Source organism: Xiphophorus maculatus, chromosome 2, assembly GCF_002775205.1.
Source record: "Xiphophorus maculatus strain JP 163 A chromosome 2, X_maculatus-5.0-male, whole genome shotgun sequence".
Lineage (NCBI taxonomy): Eukaryota > Metazoa > Chordata > Actinopteri > Cyprinodontiformes > Poeciliidae > Xiphophorus > Xiphophorus maculatus.
The window spans coordinates 2,222,351-2,246,265 of NC_036444.1; the positions used below are offsets into that span (position 1 = coordinate 2,222,351).

Genomic DNA, 23,915 nt, shown 5'->3' on the forward strand with positions numbered 1-23,915 from the left:
ACCGGGAGACTCAGATAAAACGTCTGCGACAGCTTCATAAGAAGATTTAAGGAGATGAAAATGCACCTGTGTGGACTTGGTACTTCTGGTCCGGTGTCGTTTGGTTAGGGGACACATACAGGAAGCGCCGGGCGGACCTTCGCAAAGCGTTGATGACAGATATGGCTGTGTACACAACTGGACCTGACACCACCCGGAAGACGAACTGTGGAGGAGGGCTAACAACCTTTACAGTAAATATAAAAAGAGAATCACTTACAGTGATGAGAAAAGGTATTTAACTCTTTGTAGGTTAATATCAGACGGAGGTCAATAATATTGAATCTATATAAACACCTACAAACACATTTGTCAGATAATTACCAGAATATGAAGGGAAAATGGGAGCTGGAAGCAAATACAATTATCAAAAATATGACATGGGAAGAGGTTTGTGGTAAGAGGTCATAAAATTATAAAGGATTTGAGTTGGAAAGGAGTTTTTTTTTACAGCTAACAATGAAAAAAAAACTAAAACTGATTCATGTTGGAATGACTACAAACAAATTGGTAACTATTTGCATATTTTCTGGGTTTGCCCAGTCTTAAAATCTTACTTACAAGGGATCCAAGGAGAAATTCAAACCATATTAAAGTTCAAATTGCCACTTGTCCCCAAATATTATATCTTGAGGTTGAGCCCATTGGGTGGAGTTGGATAAAAAGAAAGTTCAAACACTCCAAATCTGCTTAATGGTGGGATTGTAAATAATAATGAGCTCTTGGCCCAAAACGCTACCTCCCACACTTCAATGGTTTAAAAAATGTCTACATGATGGAATAAAGTAGACTTGTTTATCGACTTGCCATTTACCACTTTGTTTGGCCATAACTATTTGCTGTCTTCACTTGATATATTGATAATTTTTATTTTTATTCACCACTAGTTTGTGGAATGTGAACCAATACTGTGGAAAATGTACACTTAAAAATTTTAGTTGGGTCAAAAACAAAAATGTTTTTGAATGTAGTACTTGCAAAGTTGCTATTTATTCTTTTTGTAATGACAGATAACAATTTTACCTGCAGCTCCACTGACTTGTTAAATTCCACTTTCAGAATGTCTCTCACTTGAGATTTGGCAAATCCAACAGTCACCCCAGACGGGAAACCTTGCACAAAGCAGAAGTTTGAGGTTGTAGTCTCTCATATATGGATATTTATTTAAACTTTACACATTAATAACAGCTAGGGTGAAAACAGACTTCAGACTTACCAGTCTTGGTTAAATAAGCAGGGTGGTCAACATTGCAGAGGTACTGTCTTGATGTAGTTGATGGAGCTGTGGTTGTTTTGCTGGTAGTAGTGGTGATGCTAACACTAGTTGAGGTTTCAGCGGTGGCAGAAGATCCGGTTGTTGCCTGATGAGGGGTATTTGTGGCAGCTGGATTTGTGATTGCCGCAGCAGTAATAATTTCACTGCTCGTTGGGTTTGTGACCACTGTGGTTAGGTTATCCGCTCCGTCTTCCTCCATCACGCTCTGATCACCAAACATAACCGGAGGAACCAGAGTAACATTGTAAGACATGGATTCATTTGAAACTAGAGTCATATCGCTGGTTTGTTCAGTTGCAAATGAGTCTTGGGACATTAGGTCAGTTGCAATGGCAGTGGTGTTTTCAGGGGGTTCAGGAGAGAAGGCTACAGTTGCAGTTATGATGGGAGTAATGAGTGTAGGGCCGTCATCGAATGATTCTGTAACAAACCAATGGACATCTGTCAGAGAAGAAGACAACGCTAAATCTTCTGGTAGCAGAGATGTTGCACTTGGATGTAAAACTTCTGCTAAAGCAGAATCAATATCTATGGTGAGCGTATGTGTAAACCAGCCTGTGGTGGAAACTGGACCACCCCATACAGAAGAAGAGGGATCTAAGACGTAGGTTGGGATGATGGAAGGATCAAGAAAAGACTCAGAAGCATTGCTCAGCTGGGGAGTAATCTCTGTGGTAACTATTGTAGTTGATTCATAATGAGGCCCAAACCCTGACAGATCGCTGGAGGACTCACCCTCTGTCAGATTACCATCAGTGATGACGTCTGTGGAGGGTGGAGCCACTGTAGCATTGAGGGATATCTCAGTGACATTCTGCCTGTACTCTGCTCCAGTTTCTGAAGCATTGCTGTCCTTCGTCAGCTGAGTGGTGTAATACTCTAAGCTGTTCATGTCAGGCAAGAGGACATCTGTTGGTCGAATTGTGAAGGCATCTCCCCAGTCAATGTCTGATACGTCAGGTGCATCTGTTCCAGCTACATCAGTCGGCTGCAGTAAATTGGAAACCTTTGTAGAAAGGGAGGATGGATAAATGGATTGATGTGGAGGAACGGTAAGGTGTGGCGTCATGAGGCTGGAAGAAGATGAGACATAACCAGGGTGCCTGGAGGAAGGCGATATGCCCACTCTGGAAGGAAAGGATGTGTCGTACATTTCCGTGTCGTCCTCCATATCGTATGGGTCTGAGAGAACTCTAGTAACCAGAGAGTAATCATCATTATCCGTGTTGAAGAAGGACATTGTTTCCAAGTAGTCTCCAGAACCCCAGTCCACATTCATGGTGTTGGTAGGGTAGAAGTCCTCTGAAGGCACCTGGTTAGGGTCAGAAAAAACCAACGAGGATTGGGGGGTGATGAAAGGCACATGGTAGCCAGGAGCCATGATCTCGTCTAAGCTAGGTAGTGTGTTCATGTTCCGTTCAGATTTGTTCTGCACTATCTGGCGGCTTGAAGCAACCTTTTGACTTTCAGACTCAGACAAAGCTAGTTCGGGAGGTTCAATAGGTGGGTTGGCCACTGAGGTCACGACTGACTGCAGTTGTTTTAATGTCCCATTCTGCACCAGGCTTGAAGTTGTTTCTTCTTCATGATCAAGACCTTGATGAAATGTTGATTTTCTCAAAGCAGAAGGATTTAAGGTTGTCAGAGACGCATCAGACTGGGGTAGTTGCTTCCATCGCTTGGAATATAGAGAAAAATTATATTCCTGTTTGTGAGGATTAGTCCTAACCCCCCTCTTTTCAGTGGAGCTTGTAGCTGATGCCTCAAATCCCTGGGGAAGTCCAGTGGGGCTTAATGGTGGAGTTGTTCGAATGCCTGTCTCCTCTGCATAGACATTCCTTGGCACTACAGATTTAGAGTTTTCAGAAGCATCATGCCCTGATTTAAAAATCTCGCTGTCAGCAGTTCTTGCTTTGGAAACTGGTTCAGGGATGGAGAGCAGGGCACTGAGTGACTCCGGATTCTTAAAGGCAGTATAATGCGAGTCTGGTAAGGTGGACGGTGATGATCTTGTTGTCTTTGGAACCACTCCAAGAACTTCGACAGGGGAGGTGTGTGAGTCCAACAGAGACTCGTCTGCAAAGGAACACAGATAGTGCTTCAGTCTGGAGGAAAGTAAACCTTTGTATGCTGGAGTATTATCAAAGTATCACAAAAACTGACACAATACAACATGTCCTACATCAAAAATCAGATGAGGCATTTGTTCTTTATTTACATTTACAGCAATTGTTTAAAAAAAATCTGAAGACATTAAATTAGAAATCCACAATGAAGTTTTTCCAATACTGAATCAACAACAGGTGCCCCAAAATAGTTAGCCTTTTAAAAACAAAGGTTATGGTCATAAAAAAGAATGAATAACTAAAACAGTGAGAAATGGAAGGCTGCTGCCAATTTACATTACATATAAAATGTACAGTAATAGTCAGCATCATTTAAAGACAACAAAGTAAATCTTGTAGTGTGGCCCTCTCAAAAACAAGGAAAGGAGAACCAAAAGGTAAATGAATCTTACATATTCTTTCTCTCATAATTTTGGCTTTTAACGAATGGAAATAATGTTGGTGATTCCAACTAACCTGAAATGAGATAAAGTTGTCTGGTTTAACTTTTAACACTAAATCAAACATAATTTCCTTTCGGAAGGGCCTCAGTTACACTGCTCTGATACAGACATGTTAAAAATAGCTTCATGAGCGGAAATAGATCATAAATAATTCATAGAGATACATTATAGGCCTTTTTACAATACCATCTATGTGAAAGAGCTTATCGTGATTATGTGGTGATGCTGTATTTGTTTGTACCGGAAATCTTCAAAACAAACGTCTTCAAAAGAAACTGAAAAACAAAAACAACATGAATGTTTATAGTGAACTTTAAAGGCACAATTTTTGTTTTTGCTTGACGTTTCCATTAAAATCTAAACTGCCGTCTGCTGCTGCTCTCTGTAGCGTGGAAACAGACTCTGAGGATATTTTAATACTAACAAGAGAAAGCAGATTACCTATAAAAACATCAGAATAATTGATAAAAACTTCTACTGCATCATTTCATACAATCAGAAAGTGGCTGACTTTTCCCTAAAGAAAACTCCCGGCTTAATTATAACCTACATTGGCACCTTAATCAAGTCAGCATGCCCCTTTAGCAAAACCCGCCTGGAAGGACTTGGGAAACATCCAGGGTTTCTGTTCAAACGCTTTGCTGCTGTGCCAAGTGTTTGAAAGCAGCACACAGATGGGTATACACACACAAGTTCATATTTCTACCCATACTAGGACTTTGTATTGACTTCTACTCACTTTATTTACTACAATTATGCCTACCCCAAACACTTAACTTAACCCAAACCATTAGCAGTTTATTCCGAACCCTAATCTTGAACAAAACTTAATTTACACCATACCTCTAAACCTAACCCTTGACCCCAAAAAGCAGGGTTAACTGCTTGACTGCTTTACGACCAGGCTTGAGTCCCTATAATGCCCATCGGTTTTCAGATGGTGAGTAAATGTGCCAGAGACGTTCCTAAATAGAATTGCTAAACCAGTAGAGACATACACACACATACACACAGAAAACATACAGGGCACATAATAAAGTAATTATCCTTCAATGCAATGAAAACCATATAAATGAGAATAACAACATCTGCTAACCTGCTTCAAAAAGAACCAAAGACAAAGGAAGAAAAGACTACTCTGATGCACCATGATCTTTCTACAGGCTTTTAAAGAGGACCTATCATGCTAAATTCTTCTTTTTTTTCCTTTACACCTTTCTGTACTTCCATTTGGGTTTCTACTGCTTCTAGAAACAGTTCAAGCACACACACAAAAAAAGTTAACGTTTTTTGGCATCTTGAAAGCCTCCCAATTATGGCGTCACAATCGGCAGGCAGTACCCCTCACCTAGCAACCCAAGTTTTGCTCCGCTCCATTCATGATTGGAAGACAAGCATGTTTGGTCAACTGGTTATCTACAGAAAAAGACAACTGTCTTGTTTTTGACTTACCATTCAGAAACCACTGCTACCTCCTTGTTGGTTGTGCAGGAGGTTCTACTTCTGCTTCTGGGTCCAACTCGGGGTCATAGTGCACCATTTTACCATTGTGCATATGTCTGCTGCTCATTTATGTGAATAAAGTTTAAATAACAAGTTGGGGGGTGTGACTGGTAACAGCTAATTTGCATAAAAGTGATAGAGCACAAAAACAGTTAATTATTTAAATAATGTGTGGTTGAATGGTTGTTGCAGAAACACATATGGTTTCTAACAATGATTGTAACCATTTATGTGGCTGAAAACTGCTTAAAAACTGAACAAAGAGGGTCCGACTCGTGCAGGAGATCGCTGATGTCTGAGGTCAAGCTGCTGCTCATGACCCCAAAATGTCAGCTCTTGTAAAACACGCCCCAACGGCCACAAAGGCTTTTATCAGCAGTCACCTTTTGAGACAACAAAGCTTGGGTGAAAGGACGACAAAAATAGCCACCTAATTGAGATAATTGTGATTACTGGACTGCGATGGATGATAATAATGACTGAAGTAAGGATGACAACAGTGACACAGGCAATTACAGATTAGAGAAAGGATGCACCTTTTACTACAACATTTACTACAACAGCAAAGTCTTTGCTCTTTATTATCATTTTATGAGTCTTTTAAAAACTTTAATTTATAGCATACAAAATAGAATCAAATAACTGTTTAAATAATACCTAATTACTTCAAACTACAAAGAGAATTGATCCTGTTTTTAATAATTAATGCTAGAATGCTAAACTTGGTCAAAGTTTATTGCAGCAAACAGCAACCAGGCATACATAGGTGCTCAGCCTGGATTAGGGCGGCCATTACTGTGGGTAAAGTATGATGAAGGTCTCAGAGACGACACAGCAACACCACCTGTTCGCTGAAACAGGAGAGGGTTCCAGTTGGTTGGCTGCTCATTGTCAGGCGCAGCCATGAAACCAAACACCTGTAAGTCCACCAATCATGCTGCTCAGAGAGAAAACTGGACTGACTACTGAAGGGCTGATTTTCAAAAATGAACTTGTGCAAAAAAACTGCACTTCATTGTGAGGTATATAAATGAGATTCCTTAGCAGCATTAGGAAAACTTTCCAATTTTGGACAGATGTGAATAACCAACATTTTCCTCACTTTTCTTTTTGTTTTCAATCATCATTAATTCCTGTAAGTGTTCTGAACATCCGGATCCATATCTGCCATGAGTGGCAGTGGCAGTTCCTCCATTCAGCCAAATAGGTTTCATGCAGATTGTTAATGCACGCCTGAAATGCGACAGGCTACCAGATGTTGCATCTGAGCCCTCCACTGAGTCAAGTCAAGTTTATTTGCGCATTTCAGCAATAAGGCAGTTCAGTGTGCTTCACAAGATAATATTATGAAATAAGCAACAAATGTCACATTTTGTCAAAATCATCAAGAATAATCATCAAATATATTAACCAAAGGCAGCTCTAAACAGGTGGGTTTTAGCCTTTATTTAAAGGAACTCAGAGTTTCAACTGTTTTGCAGTTTTCTGGAAGATTTGTGGTGCATAGAGCTGAATGCTGCTTCTCCATGTTTGTTTCTGGGGATGCAGAGCAGAACCAGAACCAGAAGACCTGAGAGATCTGGAAAGTTGATACAACAGCAAATCTTTAATGTACTGTGGTGCTAAGCCGTTCAGTGATTTATAAACTAACAACAGTGTTTTAACATATACTCTCTCTTTGGAAGGATTGTAGAACTGGGTGATGTGATGCATCTTCCTGGTTTTAGTCAGAATGCCAGCAGCAGCGTTCTGGATCAGCTGCAGCTGGAGGACTGATTTTTTAGTCAGACTTGTTGCAGTAATCGATGGGACTAGAGACAAACACATGGATGAGTTTGTCTTGATATTGTTGGGACATTTGTTCTCTAATCCTGGAAATGTCCTTCAGGTGACAGGAGGTTGACTTTGTAACTGTCTTTATGTAACTCTGAAGGTTCAGGTTCAGGTTCAGGTCAGAGTCCATCACTCCACCCAGATTTCAGGACTGATTCTCTAGTTTCTAACTATAATAACTGAAGCTGTATGATGACTGTAGATTGTTCCTCTTTAGGCCCAAAAATAATAACTTCAGTTTTCAGATTGCAGCGTTACATACAGTGATGCTGTGAGAACGATTGGGACTCAATGTAAAGTGTATTGCTTCATGTTATGAAATGAGAGCGTTGAGATTTAAATTTATGCATTAGAAATTTCCAAGTAGTTATTAAGTTTCACTTGTGTCTATGGGTCTCCTGTGTGTAATCCTATATCAGGTTAAGAGGATATAGAACTTGGAGGGTGGATATTATGGGGCATTTGTTACACGTTTTTATGTCAGAAACTGATAAATTTTCAGATAGATTTTTTAGATAGAATTTTGCTCAACTTCAGTAATTTATGGCAGATAGTTTTACATTGGATGGATGGACGGATGGATGTAAACTTTGCGGAATAATATACATACAAAATGTCAACAAAAATATCTTCCACCCTGTATTTTCTCTTTTCTATACTTTTGCATACCTTGAAATAAAATGGTAATGAATTCCTCGGTCAGAGAAGCGGAGTTGTGATGTTTAATACTAAATATGTTACATTTAATGTCACAGCCAGTCACATTAAAACTATCCTAATAAGACGAGGATTTTTACTGTTAGCAGATGACCTAATTTCTGTTTTAAACACTCCCACAACAAAACAAAGCATGATGAATCCTCCTGCAGAAACTAGGTTCATTCAGGGAGGAGTGGGCCAAAGTAAAGCCAACATCAATATTATTTTAAACAGCAATTCTGTTACAATAACTTGAAACCTTCAGATATAAGAAAATAATATTTTAAACTAATCTAGATCAGATTACATTTGAACACGGTTTCCAAGCTGCTGCTGACAGAGAGCATGCGTTTTAGGTGTGAAGAACGCTTGGACACCAAGTGAAAAAAAATCTGATGATATCATTTTCTCTGTTTGCCAGACTTTTTATTGCAAAGCAAAGTAGTTTAATGGTTGTGTAATTTTGGGGGGGAGAAGGAGACAGGAGGACGTGTTTCTCTAGTAATAACGCTCACTAACTGCAACCCCACACATGGTTCTGTTTTCAGCCGAGCCCCCTTGCGTGACTGGCTCTTTTCAGCTGGCAGCGGCCGGCCGCCAATGCCGAGCAGAGTCCAACAATCAAGATACGGCTGAGCTGCTGACATTCGGTTTATCGGGGAAGCTTTTAAGATGGGAAAGATTGCATTGTTTTTATCAGTGGAGCTGAATGAGATCAAGCTCTCTGCTAAAACTCAGGCTGCTGAATAACTGAAAACAGGCTGAAGCTTCATCTGAAAACAATATAAAAAAAACTGTTAATATAGTAGTTATTAAGCACTGAAATAAAAATGGAAGAGATCAACAAATGAAAGGAGGGGAAAAAAACAAATTTGCACTTTATTTCATGGTTTGATAAGTCAGAAGAAGTTGCAAACTTTATCTTTGGTTGATTTTGACAAATATGAACCTGGGAATGGAGACCTGACTGCACGGCACAGACCTCATAAAACATTCATGTGACCCTTGTTTTGCTTTCCGGAGGGGATGCTTTGTAAGATAAGGGAATGGGTGGCGGGTGGGGGGTTAAAGAAAGAGGGGAGCAGCAAATGGGGGAGGGGAGGAGAGCGGCACAAGAGTCTGATTGAGAAAAAGGAAGAGGTGAAACAGAGAGGGAGACCACTAGAAACAAACAGAACTACAGGCCACAGTTGACTTCCCTGAACATTTTTCAGTCATTTCCAAAACTTTGGGCTCAGAATCACAAAAAAAACCTCATAAAATACATAAAATCTTATGTATTTTATGTATATACATAAGATTATATACATGGATGCCTCTCTGGAAAGCATCCAGAGAGGCGCTCATCACTCAGCACTTTGTCTCAATCCTTCCACAGGCCAGGGTCAGAGTCCAGGCCCTTTGTGTGCCGGGTTCAGTAAAGACCTCCAGGCGGTTGGAAGGAAGCTTTCAGCTCTAAAAGTCTGAGATGGGTAAAGTGAAGTACTTACTGGTTGGTTTGTAATGCATAAAGGACCAAAACAACATGATTTCGCCTGGAGGAGCTCAAAACGAGGTCGCATATGTTTGGACTTGGAACAATAAGGTCTCAAAAAAGGCTGGAAAAGCTGTTAACATTCAGCAGGGCTTCTCAGATCTCTCGTTCAAAGATCCAAAACATATTTCTAAATAAGGTCAAAGGTCAAGAAGCACTTTCATTAAACATGTTTACAACTTAAAAGTCAATCAAATGTTGCTTTTTGCTTAAAGTGGTTTGCTTTTGACCATGAGCTGCCAGCTTCTTCACAGTAAATCATAAAGAGAGCTTTGAAATTAAAAACACTTCATAGCAACAGACTGAAGAATTGTAATCACAGATTTAGTTCATGCAAGTAATTAGGGGAACATTTAAAACACTCACTTCAATTTTTTTTTATTCTGCGATCGCAGAAATTTGCACAAAATCCACAGATACCCAATTTTTTTTTTGCCCTAATTGTGAATTTATAGCAAATTTTCCACAAAGTGGTAAAAATTGTTGTGCTTAAGTGATGCTAACTCCCACCTGCAGGTGGCAGTAATCATTACTTCTACTACACTACTGAATCAGTCTTCCTTGATGTCTAGTTATAGTCTGTGATCAGTCAGTAACAAAAAGTCAAATTTACAGTTACACAAAAGTGCAAAAAATTACAGTTTGAAATCACAGTTTCCATTATTACAGTTTAAAGAAAAATTGTCAGATTGGCTCCTTTTGAGTTCTACTCTGAACCGAGGTAGTTTTGTTGACTTTCAGTTTAAGCTAATTATATCTGACATTCTGAATCATATTTTCAGAAGAAAATGAAACAATGAAAACGACTTAGAAAGTCGGAGGTTTTAACTTTTTAAAACATCTTATGGTTTGTAACTCATTAAACAAGTGACACATTTATTACTGTAAAGTATTTAAAAGTGAACATATTATTTAGTGTTTTAATTCTCAAATGGACAGAACAGCATTATTTGTATTTTCGGTTGCAGGTGCACCCAGATCTGAACTCTAATTAAATCAAGCGCATCATAAATGCAAGTTTACTTTTACATTTCCGACATCTTAGACCAGTCTGATGATAAAAATCAATTAATGCACGAATTATTACTGAGAATATACATGTTTATTAAAAAGGTACTTTATTGAAGAGAAAGTGCACAATTTCCTCTGAATGTGTTAACTAAATCCATGAAAAGCTAAATTTTACAGTAAAGTGAATTTGACACTGATGGGTTAATGTCTCCAAAAATGTATGACTAGATTTTTCTTTTAATTATTTGTTTAGCTCTATTAAAAGCTGAGATATCACAAAACTTGTCCTTAATGGCGGCCATCTTGGACGCCATCTTAGTTAAAATCTAATACTGCTTTGAGCAAAAGCAGTATTAGCAGCTAACATGTTAGTAAAAAAAAAGAAAAAAGAAAAACTGGATTGTACAATATTTATGTAATTTTTCTTCCACATATCAGTAGGGCTCAGTCAGATGTGTCGGCCATGTTGAAATTATTATTCATCCTTTGTGTCTGTTTGGTGCGTCTTACCACCTCCCAACCTGCAGACCTGCCTCCACTGTTCTCAACCGAGCCATAACGATGGCCGGGACAGACTGGTGGGTTTCGGGTCAGCGCGGGCCCGCTCAGTGCAACATTACCCAGAGTTTGGCTTCTGATAGCTTCTAACCATTGATCTGTAACTGCTCCTGGCTCTAATCAACAATGAATGGACATATTGTCATCCAAACAGATCAGATTTCGTGTGGCAACAGACCACGTTGGTAATTAGACGGGGCTTTGCTGGCCCTCAGCTTCATTGGCCTGATTTGTCAACCAATTAATTCAATGCAGAGAGGAAAAAACAACAGCTGAAGTGAAAATCAAAGTGTTCTTTGTTGAGTTGGAAAGAAATAACCAATCTAATTTTATGATATTTACTCTTAGATTACAGGTTTTTTTGGCAAAATTGGAGCTGCATGGCAAATGTTTACCTTGGTATAATAATGATATATATTAGCAGTAAGAGTAATTAAAAAAAAATTAAAAATTAAAAAGTAGCAGTAAGACGTGTAGTACACGTCCCTTAGCAGTGAGGCGGTATTCCTTTAATGATGCAAATGATCAAGCATACACTAAAGGAATGCAACAAAAAATACTAAATGCTTAAAAAGGACTAAATAAGCTCAGCCCTTTCCATTGAACTGAACATCAATGCAGTGTAGGGCTGATCTGTTGATTAGTTTTTTGATTAACCAATTAATAATTCGATAGCAAAAGATGCTAAATAAGATTTTTTATTTTATTTTTTTACAGAATTTTAGTTTTGGGTGAAGCATTTATACATAAAGAAGGGTTTTTTAGTCTTAGATGCAAAATGTAGATATTTAATAAATTTTTGCTTAATTACTGCTCTGGCTGTGTTGTTTCAGAAAATGGCCTTTTTTGAGTTTGCTTACTATTGTTAACGATTAATCGATTACCAAATTAGTTGACAATTATATTCAATAATCGATTTTTCACGATTAATCCGATTAACTGTTTAAGATAACATATAACCTATTAATAGTCAAATCAGATTGTTAATTTTAGAAATATTTGCATGGAATTGTGTGATATTTGTGCTTTTGTACGACAATAAAAATGACTTTTTGTTATTCGCCACATCGATTACAGGCTATAACTTGACATCAAGGAAGACCGACGCAGCAGTGTAGAAGTAAGAACTACTGCCACCTGCAGGTGGGAGTTAGCATCACCTATATTATCGAAATTTCAAGAGTTTCTAATTCCAAGCAGCTCCATTTAAAGCACTGCTTAACTTTCTTTTTGTATCACAAATATGACCAATGCAGTAATTGGACAACTGCAGTTAATTACATTAACGGCTGTGTTATCATTTCAGCAGAACTTTGATTCACTAATTCCTCATTACCTGACAATTTTACTGCATAATCCTGCTAAAGTGTAACAGAGCAGATTTTTTGAAAAGTGTTCATTTCCTCTGGGAGTTGCATTGATTAGATAACGTCAGCATCAATACATCTAAGTACAGAGAGAATGTCTATCAAGCAGACTCAGACATTTACTCGTGTTTAGCTCTTGAGTCTGAAAGCCAAACGTCAGATCTTTGACTTTAGCCAGTAGATTCAAAATGCAAAGTTTGCAGCTTATATTGAAGCACACCAGTGCAGCTGCCCTGCACTCCACCAACAAGGCCACAATTGTGCAAAGAGTCTTCAAGATTTGAGTAACCATGTCACATACTGATCAGAATGGTGGAGGCTGGATAAAGCAGGCACTGAGGCAAGAGAAGTAGAACCAGAACAGAAATACATCAAGATAAAATCCTAATTATTCTCAGCAAACATTAGCAGAACATATACATGCATGAATATAAAATTAAATAACAGAACAATACCTGAAATGTCCTTTAGTGGTGAGAAACAGTATGTTCACAATGCCCACCAATTTCACTAAGTTACCTGTCTTCTATAATTCTGATTCAAATAAAGAACTTTGTTAACTAAACTGTTAATCATTATTTAACAGCCTCCAACGAAGGTGATGGAAAAAAAACTTGCAAAACTGCAACATTAAATGCAATGCAGTTGAAAACTTTGGTGCAAGTAAGCTAAAAAAGTTAGTTTCACCAGTGCAACTAATGCACAAGGTTTGTCTAGAGTCCTGCAAATAGAACTCCCAAAAAAAAATTATCATATAAAAGTAGAAAAACTATACTGTAGTTTATAGTTTCTCTACGTTTGTCAATAGTTTCTCTACGTTTGTCAAATAACAAGACAAATATTTGCTGAAATATATTGAATAATATGTTTTCTTTAAACCGTTTGTGAAACTTGTGCAAATATTTCATTATTTTGTGATCAAGATTCCAAAGCAATTGTTGCTCCTGTTTTTTAAACAGTCATATTTTTGCAATTTGTTTCACATTACAGATTACAGAATGTGTTGCATGCATCAATCTGCTTATCAAACGCAACAGAACGAGCCACGTGATAGGTATCGAAACCACTTGCGTAACACAAAGTTTAAGTCAGTGGATCAAGTTTCAGTGAGTCGGAGAAAGGTGTTCTCTTACCTGGAAGAGGTGAGCCAGCAGAGATCAGCGTTACCAACACTGTTATCCCCAGAAACGCTGCACACTGGTCACGCACCAGAGCCTGGAGCATCACCGCCAAACCCACAGCGGAGAGAAAACCTGCCATGGTAAGGCGGTGCAAGCTTCAAGGCATTTCATCCGCTTAAGAAGTGAAGATTCATCACATCAACAAACAGAAGCTTGAATTACTCCTTTAGGAGCATCCTCCTCCAGAGGTCAAAGGCTGCAGGGAGAAAACAGAGATGCAAACTGAAGCTAAATGCTAAACTATAGTCAAAATTACAGCTCACTTCAGTGAAAAAGAACAATACATACAAGGTGTAGCATTTTTATAGTTTGTCAGATTAAAACCAATAATTTCAGTGAATTTAATTGGGATTTTATGTGAAAATCCCAACAGGACCGAACTATAAAGTGGAAGGAAAAGAAAGAATCTTTTTTACATTCCGTCGCCTTCCTAAAATAATGACCCAAGTCATTTTGTGCCAAGAGTGACTTTTTTCTGCCTGAAACATCTTTCAGAAAAAAAGAGGTGGAGACAATTTTTTTTTTGACAAAAAATTACAGCGGCACCAAATTATTAGCCGATTATTTTAGGAAGATGACAAAATATAAACCTCTTTACTCTGATGCCCCTAAATAAGATCCAGACCAACCAGTTCCCATTAGAAGTCACCTAATTAGGAAACAGAGACTGCATGTGTGGAACTGAATCTGAGTCTGTTTTTGTTCTGTTTTCTTTTCTTGAACAATTAATTCCTCTCATTTTGCAGCTAAAAAGATTTTTGCTTGTACTTTTTGTCTTTTAAACAATAATGATGCGTAGCTGTAGCAACAAGCGCTACTTTTTCCAACTTTGAGCAGCTGATTAGCATCTTCAAAGCTAAAATAATTATTGAACTCTGACCCAAAATCCCAGCTGAGTTGAAATGAGGACCAAAGAGCAGAGAGAGAGGGAGGAAGTTTAACCCATCTCTTCCATCCATCATAATGCACCGAGATTTAAAGGAGTGGCAAAAGCAAAGTAAGTGGATTAGCAGTGCTTGCCAAAAACTGATGATATTATCCCAGACATGTTAATATTGTCTCTGCTGCTCCTATAATGAGCTGTTAGCACATCATAATAATCATACAGCAACAGGCTTCAGTCAGAGGCCTCTTTAGATTGGTGGAAAGTCAGGCTGCTACTGGAGCTCCTTCCTGCCTACATGGAAGACAACATGCAAAAAACGTTGTCTTCCATGTAGGACGACAATGTAGGATAGTTGATCACCCTCCAGGAGGACAACCAGCCTAAGTAAGCGGACAAAGTTAAAACAGATAGTTTGAATCAAAGCATATCCATGTAAAATGGCCTAGTCAAACTCCAGACAAATTGTAAATCTGTGGAAAAATCTTTGATACTGATATTCACAAGTGCTCTCCATCCAATTTGAGGTAGAGATATTTTGGAAAGAAAAATGGGTCAATAACACAAAATCCTGATAAATACATTAAATTTGGAGGCTTTAATATTCCCCTCATTGCTGTGTTGTCATAAACAAAATTAAACATCCTCCAGCATTGTTTGTCACAGCTGAAGTTCTTCTGAACTTTTTAATTTTCCCACTGCAGCAAGTTTAGGTGAGAGCAGATCTGTTTTACTTGAACAGCATGTTCTACTGTGTTCCCCATTTTGAGGAATTATATAAATATATACAGGTTTTTGAAACAGTTTCCTGGGTTTTAAGTCATTTCCACCAGAGGTGAAACAGAGCGGCTAGCTCTGTCATCCAGACACACTTCAGCCTCCGTCCTTACCCCGTCCCGTTACTCTGAGCTTAGCCATCATGTAGCTCCTCGTGAAGCTACAAAAAGCTAATATCCCTCTTTGGGTGCCGCTGAAAAAGGCTAAGCGCTGGCTAACATCCGCACTCGGGTGATATTTCCAAAAGCTAGCTCGGATGAAACGGTTATCTCTCTTTTTCTTCCAGGAGCGGACTGTCCTTTCAGCCAGCTCATAGCTGCGCACTTACCCATGAAAAGCGAGCTCCGACTCGGACAGTTTACGTGAAGGTGGGGAGAAAATATCCTTGGAAAGAATAAAATCCTTTATCTGACGTGCTTTATGAGAACCTTGCTTGTTTTGAAGTTATTTTGGAGAAAGCGTGCTGCTCCGGACCTGATAGCTCCTTGTGATGTGACACAATTTCAGTTACCAGTTACCCCCTCGCGTCCTGATTGGCTTAGCCCCGCCCCCTGGCCGTTCTGATTCGTCGCTTGCTGATCCAGCCCCATTCTGATTGGCTGACGCTCATATCGGTCAGGTTTGTCTTTTAATATTAGGTTGGTCCTCCCGCACTGGCGTCTGCGGCTTCCACGGCAACGTTACTTCATGCAACGATGCATTAACATCTATGGAAGACATATTCGTGTCAGCTTTTAATCTGCTAAATTGGATTACCTTCCTTATGACCCTTTAATGAGTCCTCAAGTTTTTATGCAGTCCTATATTTAAACTTTAAACTCCTTTATGTTTAACTTTTGAACTCAATCACAATTTGAAGCTATATTAAAACGCAACGTTTACAAATAGTGTGGGATAAAAAAAATTAAGAATGATTGTTTATTTTGCTGCTTATTTCGTTAAACTGAGTCGCTCCAGAGAGCGGTTTGCTTTCAAAGCCTGCAGAACTTGTGCCTGGAAGTTTTTGTTCGTTTGTTAGTTTTCAATGAAATGGAGATAATCAACATAACCCCATCACGTCATTGTCATTTATTGCAAGTTAACATGTTAGTGCATGCTGACACCCAGTGGTAGCAAGGAGGTCCTACTAAGGTTTCAGTAGGCCAGTGCTCAAACTGTTTGCACCCGAATCCAAAATCGCCAAGTTAAAAGCAGTCAATGGTCATGTTTTCTTTTTCGATTAAGAATGCAAAATAATTTTATTGCAATCGTTAATTTTTGTGATTTAAACATACAATATGCCTAGGTCGTGAAAACTGACAGATGTTTTCCTTAATAAAAGAAAGGTGTATGGGTTTTTAAAAACTTTTTGGGTTGAATACTTTCTATTTTGTTGGTTTAGAAAATGTTGCCATCATTAATGTATATATTTTGTTGATACATACATTCCCACCTACACATTGGTCTGTATTAATATTATAAGTTTAATTCACCTTTGTTAAAACTTATCACATGCAGTTTCATAACAATGCTTGCACCTGTATTTTTAACATATTAGGAAGGAAGACGCCCCTGTCTACTTTTAAGACAAAGCTTAAAACTTTCCTTTTTGATAAAGTTTTATAGTTAAAACAGAAACGTTTTCCCAGTTGGGTTGAGGTTTAGGGGTAGGTAGCTGCCGATGGACAAACTGACCACTTTTCCTCACTTTCTTCTTCTATTACTCTCCAACTTGCATTGTTTTTCTGTTATTTCAACTGGTAGCGTTATAGTTTCTCTGGTCTGGCTTTCTGTTTAGCTGTGAAACATTCCTGGAGGGCGGCATCAGTTGAAATAATGCTGCCATTAACTAATTGTTCTCTCTCGTGTTGTTAACTTTGTACTTTTCATGAGCGTAGAAAGTTCTCCTGGATCAGTGAATCTGTTTCTTTTTGTGTCTCTTCTCAAACCTTGGAAAGTGGCAGATTGTACTGGGCAAGTTTCTGGTTCTGCTGGAGGTTTCTTCCTGTTAAAGGGGAGCTTTTCCTCTCCACTGTCGCCACATGCATACTCAGTATGAGTGACTGCTGTCAACAACACAATGTAAGCAATTGTGTACAGTTGCTACATCAGGAGGAGTAAATGCTGTAAGTCAGTGACTCGAAGCAAAACTTTTTAAACTAATTTGAATATTTTTTTCATTTTGTAAAGTGCTTTGAGGTGACATTTGTTGTGAATGGTTGCTATAGAAACAAACTGAGTTGAATTGGACACTATCTGAAGATCACACACCAAGGAATAAAAAAGTGGAGACTGTTGCCGTGACTTGACAGTTTAATGTAAATCCAAGACAAAGTGTGATTACATTTCTACACATATACAATATGCATATGTGAGCTTACAAATTCTCATTAACTCGATTCACCTCTGAGACCCAAAAAATGATCAAAAGTAACAGTGAATAACAAGCTAGAACATAGTTCACCACAACGCGAGCCCCTTCTCATCCTACAGTTAGTAAGGAGGACAATTAAAATTACTATTCTCTTCTATCTGATGATGCTGTTTGTCTAATAAAAGTCCTCCTGTAAAATTTACAATTGTGTCATTAGTTTTTCAAAGCCTAATATAAATTCACTCATTTTTTCTACAACGAAAATGATTAAGAGAAGCACACAATATCCTAATGGAAAAACACAAGCGCTTAGTAGCATGTAGTCAACGTGTTAGGAGGTTTAAATAATCCTCTTTTTCTTATTGTCAATATTATATTTATTTTAAAACATTCTATAAAGCCAGTAAAATATCCATTCTCATAACATACTTGATAATATTAGGCTAAGGAACAGAGTATACATAAAACGCTACAATAACAAATTGAAATAAAGAGACATCACTCCCCGATAAAACTAATTAAGAAAAGACCATCAACAGAGATGTATACTAGGAAATACTGCAGCACACGTTAGCTTCATTGACAAAGAATTAAATATCACAACATTGAGAAACCATACAGCAATAGACGCAAAAAAGGGGGTCAGGGTTTGATGCGCTCTTATTCTCGGTCCTTTAAATGTTAACTTATTATTTACCATTCATAGTTTCTAGGGAATATTTGAATCGGCCAATTTCTTCCTTCACACAAAAAAATTATTAAACGCATCAAAACTAAGAACTTTCATTACTTTCAGTCCACAGACACAACAGCAGGTATTTTCCTAACTTTTTTAGAATAAAAAAACATCTGATAAAGATTACAAACACAAGTTTTATGCATAGATAAGAAAAATCTTATATATTAAATTACATTTTCTGTTAGAATCAAATCATCTCTACTTCTACCAAAGAATCTGAAACATATTTTTACATTTTTTTAAGTGTAGTAGTCCCCAGAAAACAAAATTAAATTCGGTACCGCTCTGATTTCTGATGTAAGTTGAATATTTTCCCAAAGAAACTAAAACCGAAAAAAACCAAACCTTTTCAAATCTAACTAGCACATTCAAGTTACATGATTCCTCATAAAAAACAATAGATGGTATGTACAATAATTCTGTTATAAAATCAGGACCTACGTTACTTCAAGTAAGCAGTTATTTCTCTTTAGCAGGTTTTATACACAATAATTATAACTGGAGGTGTTGAAAAATTTAATTTGAATCAGTCAATGAAGGCATCAAACCATGACCACCCAACCCTGAATTCCCCCGAGGAATAACCAGCGAAAGGAATAGATCCAATTAACAGAATGGTTAAATAATAATAATAATAATAATAATAATAATAATAATAACATGTACCCAAAGGGGTTTGGAAAATGTTTGTGTAACTACATTATGCATTTCTCTGTGACATAACGTATCTACCTGCTCACCTGCCTTCATCTCCTTTGACCTTTGGGAAGCAGCTGCAGCTCCAGCCAGGTATTTCTACAGCGCAGGTGTTGCAGGTGTGTTTTTAACGAGCTGCGAGTCGTTTCAGAACGACTGCTGCGGCGCTGCAAGTAACACTGTCGGGAATGTTTGTCGGGATGAGCAACGCCATAAGCAGGACTGGAAGTTTGAGCGCTTTTCGACAGGAGGACGACAGAGAGATGGACACGCTGCCTTGTTTCAGTTTCCACTAATTAAAATGTCACCTTTTAAAGCTTTGGAGGTATCGTTGGTTATTTGGAAGGCAGTAGTTAACATTAACATTGCTATCTGGGAAGGCTGTACACACCTCAGCAACACCAAACATTTTTAAACGCTACTTAAGCACATTTTGGTAATTTTAAGGGCACTCTATCTACGATGATGCTCACTTTTCTGACCCTCTTTTTCCTCAGTAATCCATAAAATGTTGGTTATGTGAAACAGACAAACATATCATACAAATCGAGTTCCACAGTGTTGTTTCATTCTGGAAAAATAAGACCATTTATATATCCTAATTATGATAATAGGCAACATTACATTGTTGGTTTTTAGTGGGGCTTTGATGGAAACCAGTTGTATAGTTATTGTGCCATGCATGGGTCACAAATTAATAAAATAATCACCCACTGAGAAATCTAAAGCCATGACAGACGTGGGTGGGTCACATAATGTTACATTCGTTTTGTGCAGATGACCATGACCTTTAAAAGTATGCTTCATACATTTTGGGTTATTCATTTTTGCAGGTCTACTCTGAAACCTTTTAAAATTAGCTTTCCTACAACGACAATACAAAACAGAAAACAACGAGAGAAAAGGCATGATCATTCATTTCTGGCTTCGTTTAAACAGGTAAATGTGTGGAAGAATTCAAAATAAAAACAAAAAAAAGATGTTTTGATACGGCGCTGTGAAAAAGTATTTACCCCTTTTATTCTGTTTTTGTTTTTTAATGTTTCAGATTATCAGAAATATCTTATTATCAAAGATAACCTGAGTAAATACAAATAGAAGTTTTCAAAAGATGATTTAAAACATCATTTATTAAGGGAACATGAAATTATTTGAGCCAAATTGAAGGGTATTTGTGCATGAAAGTTCTGTTTAAATGCAACTACCTCCTCTGTGAAAGCTTAGCCCCGACCCGTGACGATTTTGGAAAAATTCCACCAAAGCAGGCAGAGCTAAGGTACGGTGAGGGGCGTGGCCAAGAGCGGGCATGAGTGGAGGGGTGTGGTCTCGACAGAAGAAGGTCTGTTGCTACCTTATCAACTTTGTCGCTATATTTACAACTTTTCAGATGCCTCCAGCAACTTTTTTTCAAAACGCGACTAGCATCAAATCTAACGACTTTCTTACTGACTTTCGACCATTAGACCCCTCCCACTTCCTACGCACTGAAGTCTCTCTTAAACAGTCATCATGCAGGAAACCGACCTGCCCACAACATCTCAACTGGACTTAAGTTTGGACTTAAGTCCAGTTACTGAGGCCACTCCAGCCAATCACAGGTTGATTTGCTGTGTTTTGGATCATCGTCCCACTTCATAAATCTAGTTAAACTGGGCTAACAAACACGCTTTTCTGCTAGGAAACAGAAGTCATGGTTCCACCCTGCAAAAACACAAATTCTTACCAAGTAATTTCTGTCTAGTTTCTACTGCAAATATCTCAGTGCATTGGATATAACACAAAACAAACGTACAAAGAATTTTTCACCAAGATATAGGAGCTTATTTTAAGTCAATAATTCCTTAATATTGATGAAAAAGTACTAGTTCCATTGGCAGACTGTCTCACTAATAAGACGTTTTTCCCATAAGTGGAACAATCTGCTTCCATATTTGGTAAGTTAGTTTTGTCTTATTCCAAGTAGACTAAGATATTTGCAGTAGAAGCACAGCAAAAATACTTTTTTTGTTTTTGGTAAATATAAGACGGGGCTTCATGGTTTTAACCTTGAACTCTCCCTTAGAGACCATTTTGACATATTTTTCCCCACTACTGTCAGTTGGGTTCTATTAAAATAATTTCTTATTCTGGTAATAATTACACAATGAGGTGGATAGTGAAATGAGCCAAAATAAATGTGGCTGATAGGCGGCCATGTTGGTTGGGACAGCTTTAAAGCTGTTCATGTTATTTTTTTAAATATTTTAGTGTGTGGAGAAAAAAAAAGATATCTACAAGGGGGTAATTACTTTATCATGGCGTCGTAGCTAAAAGTCCACAAAGAAACACCTGTGCTGTATGCATGTTAAATCCTCACACACATGCGTTTCATAGAGTGAAATCCACACTTTATGAAGCGTTTGAAGTTATTGCCTGGATATTCTGGCAATGACAAGGAGGATTGCTTGTTCTGTGCTGTGCATGGTCGATCTCGTTAAAGTCTTTGGTGCCTCCATGCTGACGGGTGTGGACAGTAGTTGTGATATTCCCTCAAAAACAGTGGAATGTTTCAGTAGTTTGATTCAGAAATCCTCCAAGTTATGCACGTGTACTCAGTCCTGAACGACCCAGAGGAAACGAAGGAGATGAAACAGAAAACAACACAACAGAGATGCCTGATGTAACCAGCAACATACCATGTAATCACATCTTCAAGTACCTGGACCCGAGGCATTAACGGGGGGCGGAAAGTACCAGGATGAAAGCCGACTCCAGAGGGCGGATTACCCAATGGATTACAATTGGGACCCAATGGTAATGGATTACCCAAAAGCAGGTTTCTGAAAGCGCCCCAGTGGATTACCATCAGCCTGCACACTTCTCTACCCTCAGCAGTGTTGCAACACTTTAGACAGGTGCACCCACCTTCACCCGGTACGAAACATCACTGTACACCAGGTTACAAAACCCAAATAAGCCCGACATATCATAAAAACACACACATGTATTTTGATAAAACGTCCACAAGAATTATTGCAACAATCTCTAAAAAATAAACACAAGTACTACAGCCATGTAAAAGAAAAGGAAGATAAGTTAAAAAGAGGAAAAAAAAATCACTTCAAATGCAAGTACTATGGCATACCAAGGAGGAGGGCAGAAGGCTTTGACTAGACCACCAGCAGTTCTGATGTACCCATGTTCATTCAATAGGGCAAATGGTTATTTGTACTATTGGCTAAATAAAATCAAGCAGCAAACACACAAAGCGGCAGCCCTATTGGTTCTCTAAGTGTTCAGGCATCCCCGCCCCGTTGGCATGGCGATATCCGTGGATTGAAGACAAATGGACAGCAGTGATGAAAACATCCATAAGGCGCCCCTTCCAGGTGCATGCGCGTCCCGTTTCCCGTCCGCTCTCTCCCTGCAGCGCCGGCGCCAACACCGTGCTCGCTTCATCAGAGCTCACAAACAATATGTCAGATACTCAGGAGCGCCACCGCCAGGTGAGGCAGCACCCGCCGCCAGGTGAGGCAGCACCCGCCGCGGCTCAGTGTAACTATCAACCTGCTCATTGCCAACTTGCAACCATTTTAAGTCCCTTTAAAGATGGAGCTTCCAACCAGCCCCTTTCCTTCACCCCACTCGGTTTCTCTTCCAAACATCCCTCTGTGCTCTGTCTGTTGAACTACCTCATGGCAACAATCACTTTCTGTCAGGCCCTTCTCTCAGACTAGCTCTTAACCTTGAAAAATACAGGTGCATCTCAAGAAATTAGCATTTGTTGAAGAAAATAGTGATTTATTTCTCTAAAGTGTAATGATTATGACTAATAGAAACTCACAAAATCAAAGGAAAGATGGCTGACTCGTTGACAGAGTCAGCCAATAAGAATATTGGTGGAAAGTTGAGTGGAAGGAAAAAGACCGGTTAAAAACATAATCTTTTCAGATAATTTTTTTAAAGCAAATTTGAGATTCATTTGAAAATCAACATCCCAGAGTCTGGAGGAAAATAGAATACACATTTTTAGCTTTTTATAGTCTAGTTTTATTTTCTGACAGGACATGTACAGTACATGGCTACACTACAAATATCTGTTTTAATAATTGCTGTATTACTGTGCTAGATTAGCCATACTTTTCCCTTCCACTGAGTTTTCTATGAATAAGCTTGGAACAGCAAAATTTCTGCGCTATATTTTACCCTTTTTGTTGTGAGTATTCATAGCAGTTTTCTCCATAATTATGTATAAAGTTTCTTTCTTAAAAGTCTGATTTTTTGGTACCTTCTAGTTTTTTAAAAGATTCAATTTTGGGTTTCATTTGCTGCAAGCCATAATCATTAAAATGAACAAAAAGAAAGTACTGAAATATAATTTTTTTCAGGTTTTTATGAACATTTTGTCATAATGTAATTCATGAGATGCACCAAAACTCTATTGTGTCTCAAACTTTATCCTGTAACCTCAAAACAACTGAGCTAACGTCTGTGCTTCCGAATTGAGACGCACGTTTTCTCATGTGATTAGCAGAAAACGAGGAAAACAGCGACAGCTTCACTCTACATCTATCTATTATATTTACATGAATTTCCAGAACGAAGTGTAACATGACTTTATCTCTGACTTTGGTAAGTACCCCAGACAAATGATCTCATGCACACAGAATAATAACAATAAAAAAAAAACAGCTCAGCGTGATTTCTGCTTTGACATTAATCTTCATCATCTGCGGGACGCTATGGTTGTGAAACAGCGAGGGCTGAACCTACACCTGGAAGAAACCTACAAGTGTCCCAATTAAGATGTGAAACCGGGGAAAACGCGTCACGCTAAGTTTAGCCGTAGTCTCTCGCGGCTTTCGGGACCCGAGCCGAGTAAACTGTGTCGGTAAATCTGTAAGGCACTACGAGGGAA

General features: G+C 38.5%; 1 protein-coding gene across 3 annotated transcripts in view; it reads right to left on the minus strand.

The window, feature by feature from the left end:
* Nucleotides 1-15,746, minus strand: part of kiaa1549 (KIAA1549 ortholog) — a 38,141-nt gene extending 22,395 nt beyond the window's left edge. For all 3 annotated transcript variants that reach the window (XM_023350484.1, XM_023350479.1, XM_023350475.1), the window contains exons 1-5: nucleotides 15,559-15,746; nucleotides 13,523-13,766; nucleotides 1,256-3,391; nucleotides 1,063-1,151; nucleotides 67-226 (exon numbers count right to left, since the gene is read on the minus strand). In XM_023350484.1, coding sequence (XP_023206252.1) covers nucleotides 67-226; nucleotides 1,063-1,151; nucleotides 1,256-3,391; nucleotides 13,523-13,649 — 2,512 coding nt within the window. In that variant the 5' untranslated portion in view covers nucleotides 13,650-13,766; nucleotides 15,559-15,746. The remainder of the gene's footprint in view (nucleotides 1-66; nucleotides 227-1,062; nucleotides 1,152-1,255; nucleotides 3,392-13,522; nucleotides 13,767-15,558) is intronic.
* Between the last annotated feature and the right edge of the window lie 8,169 nt (nucleotides 15,747-23,915).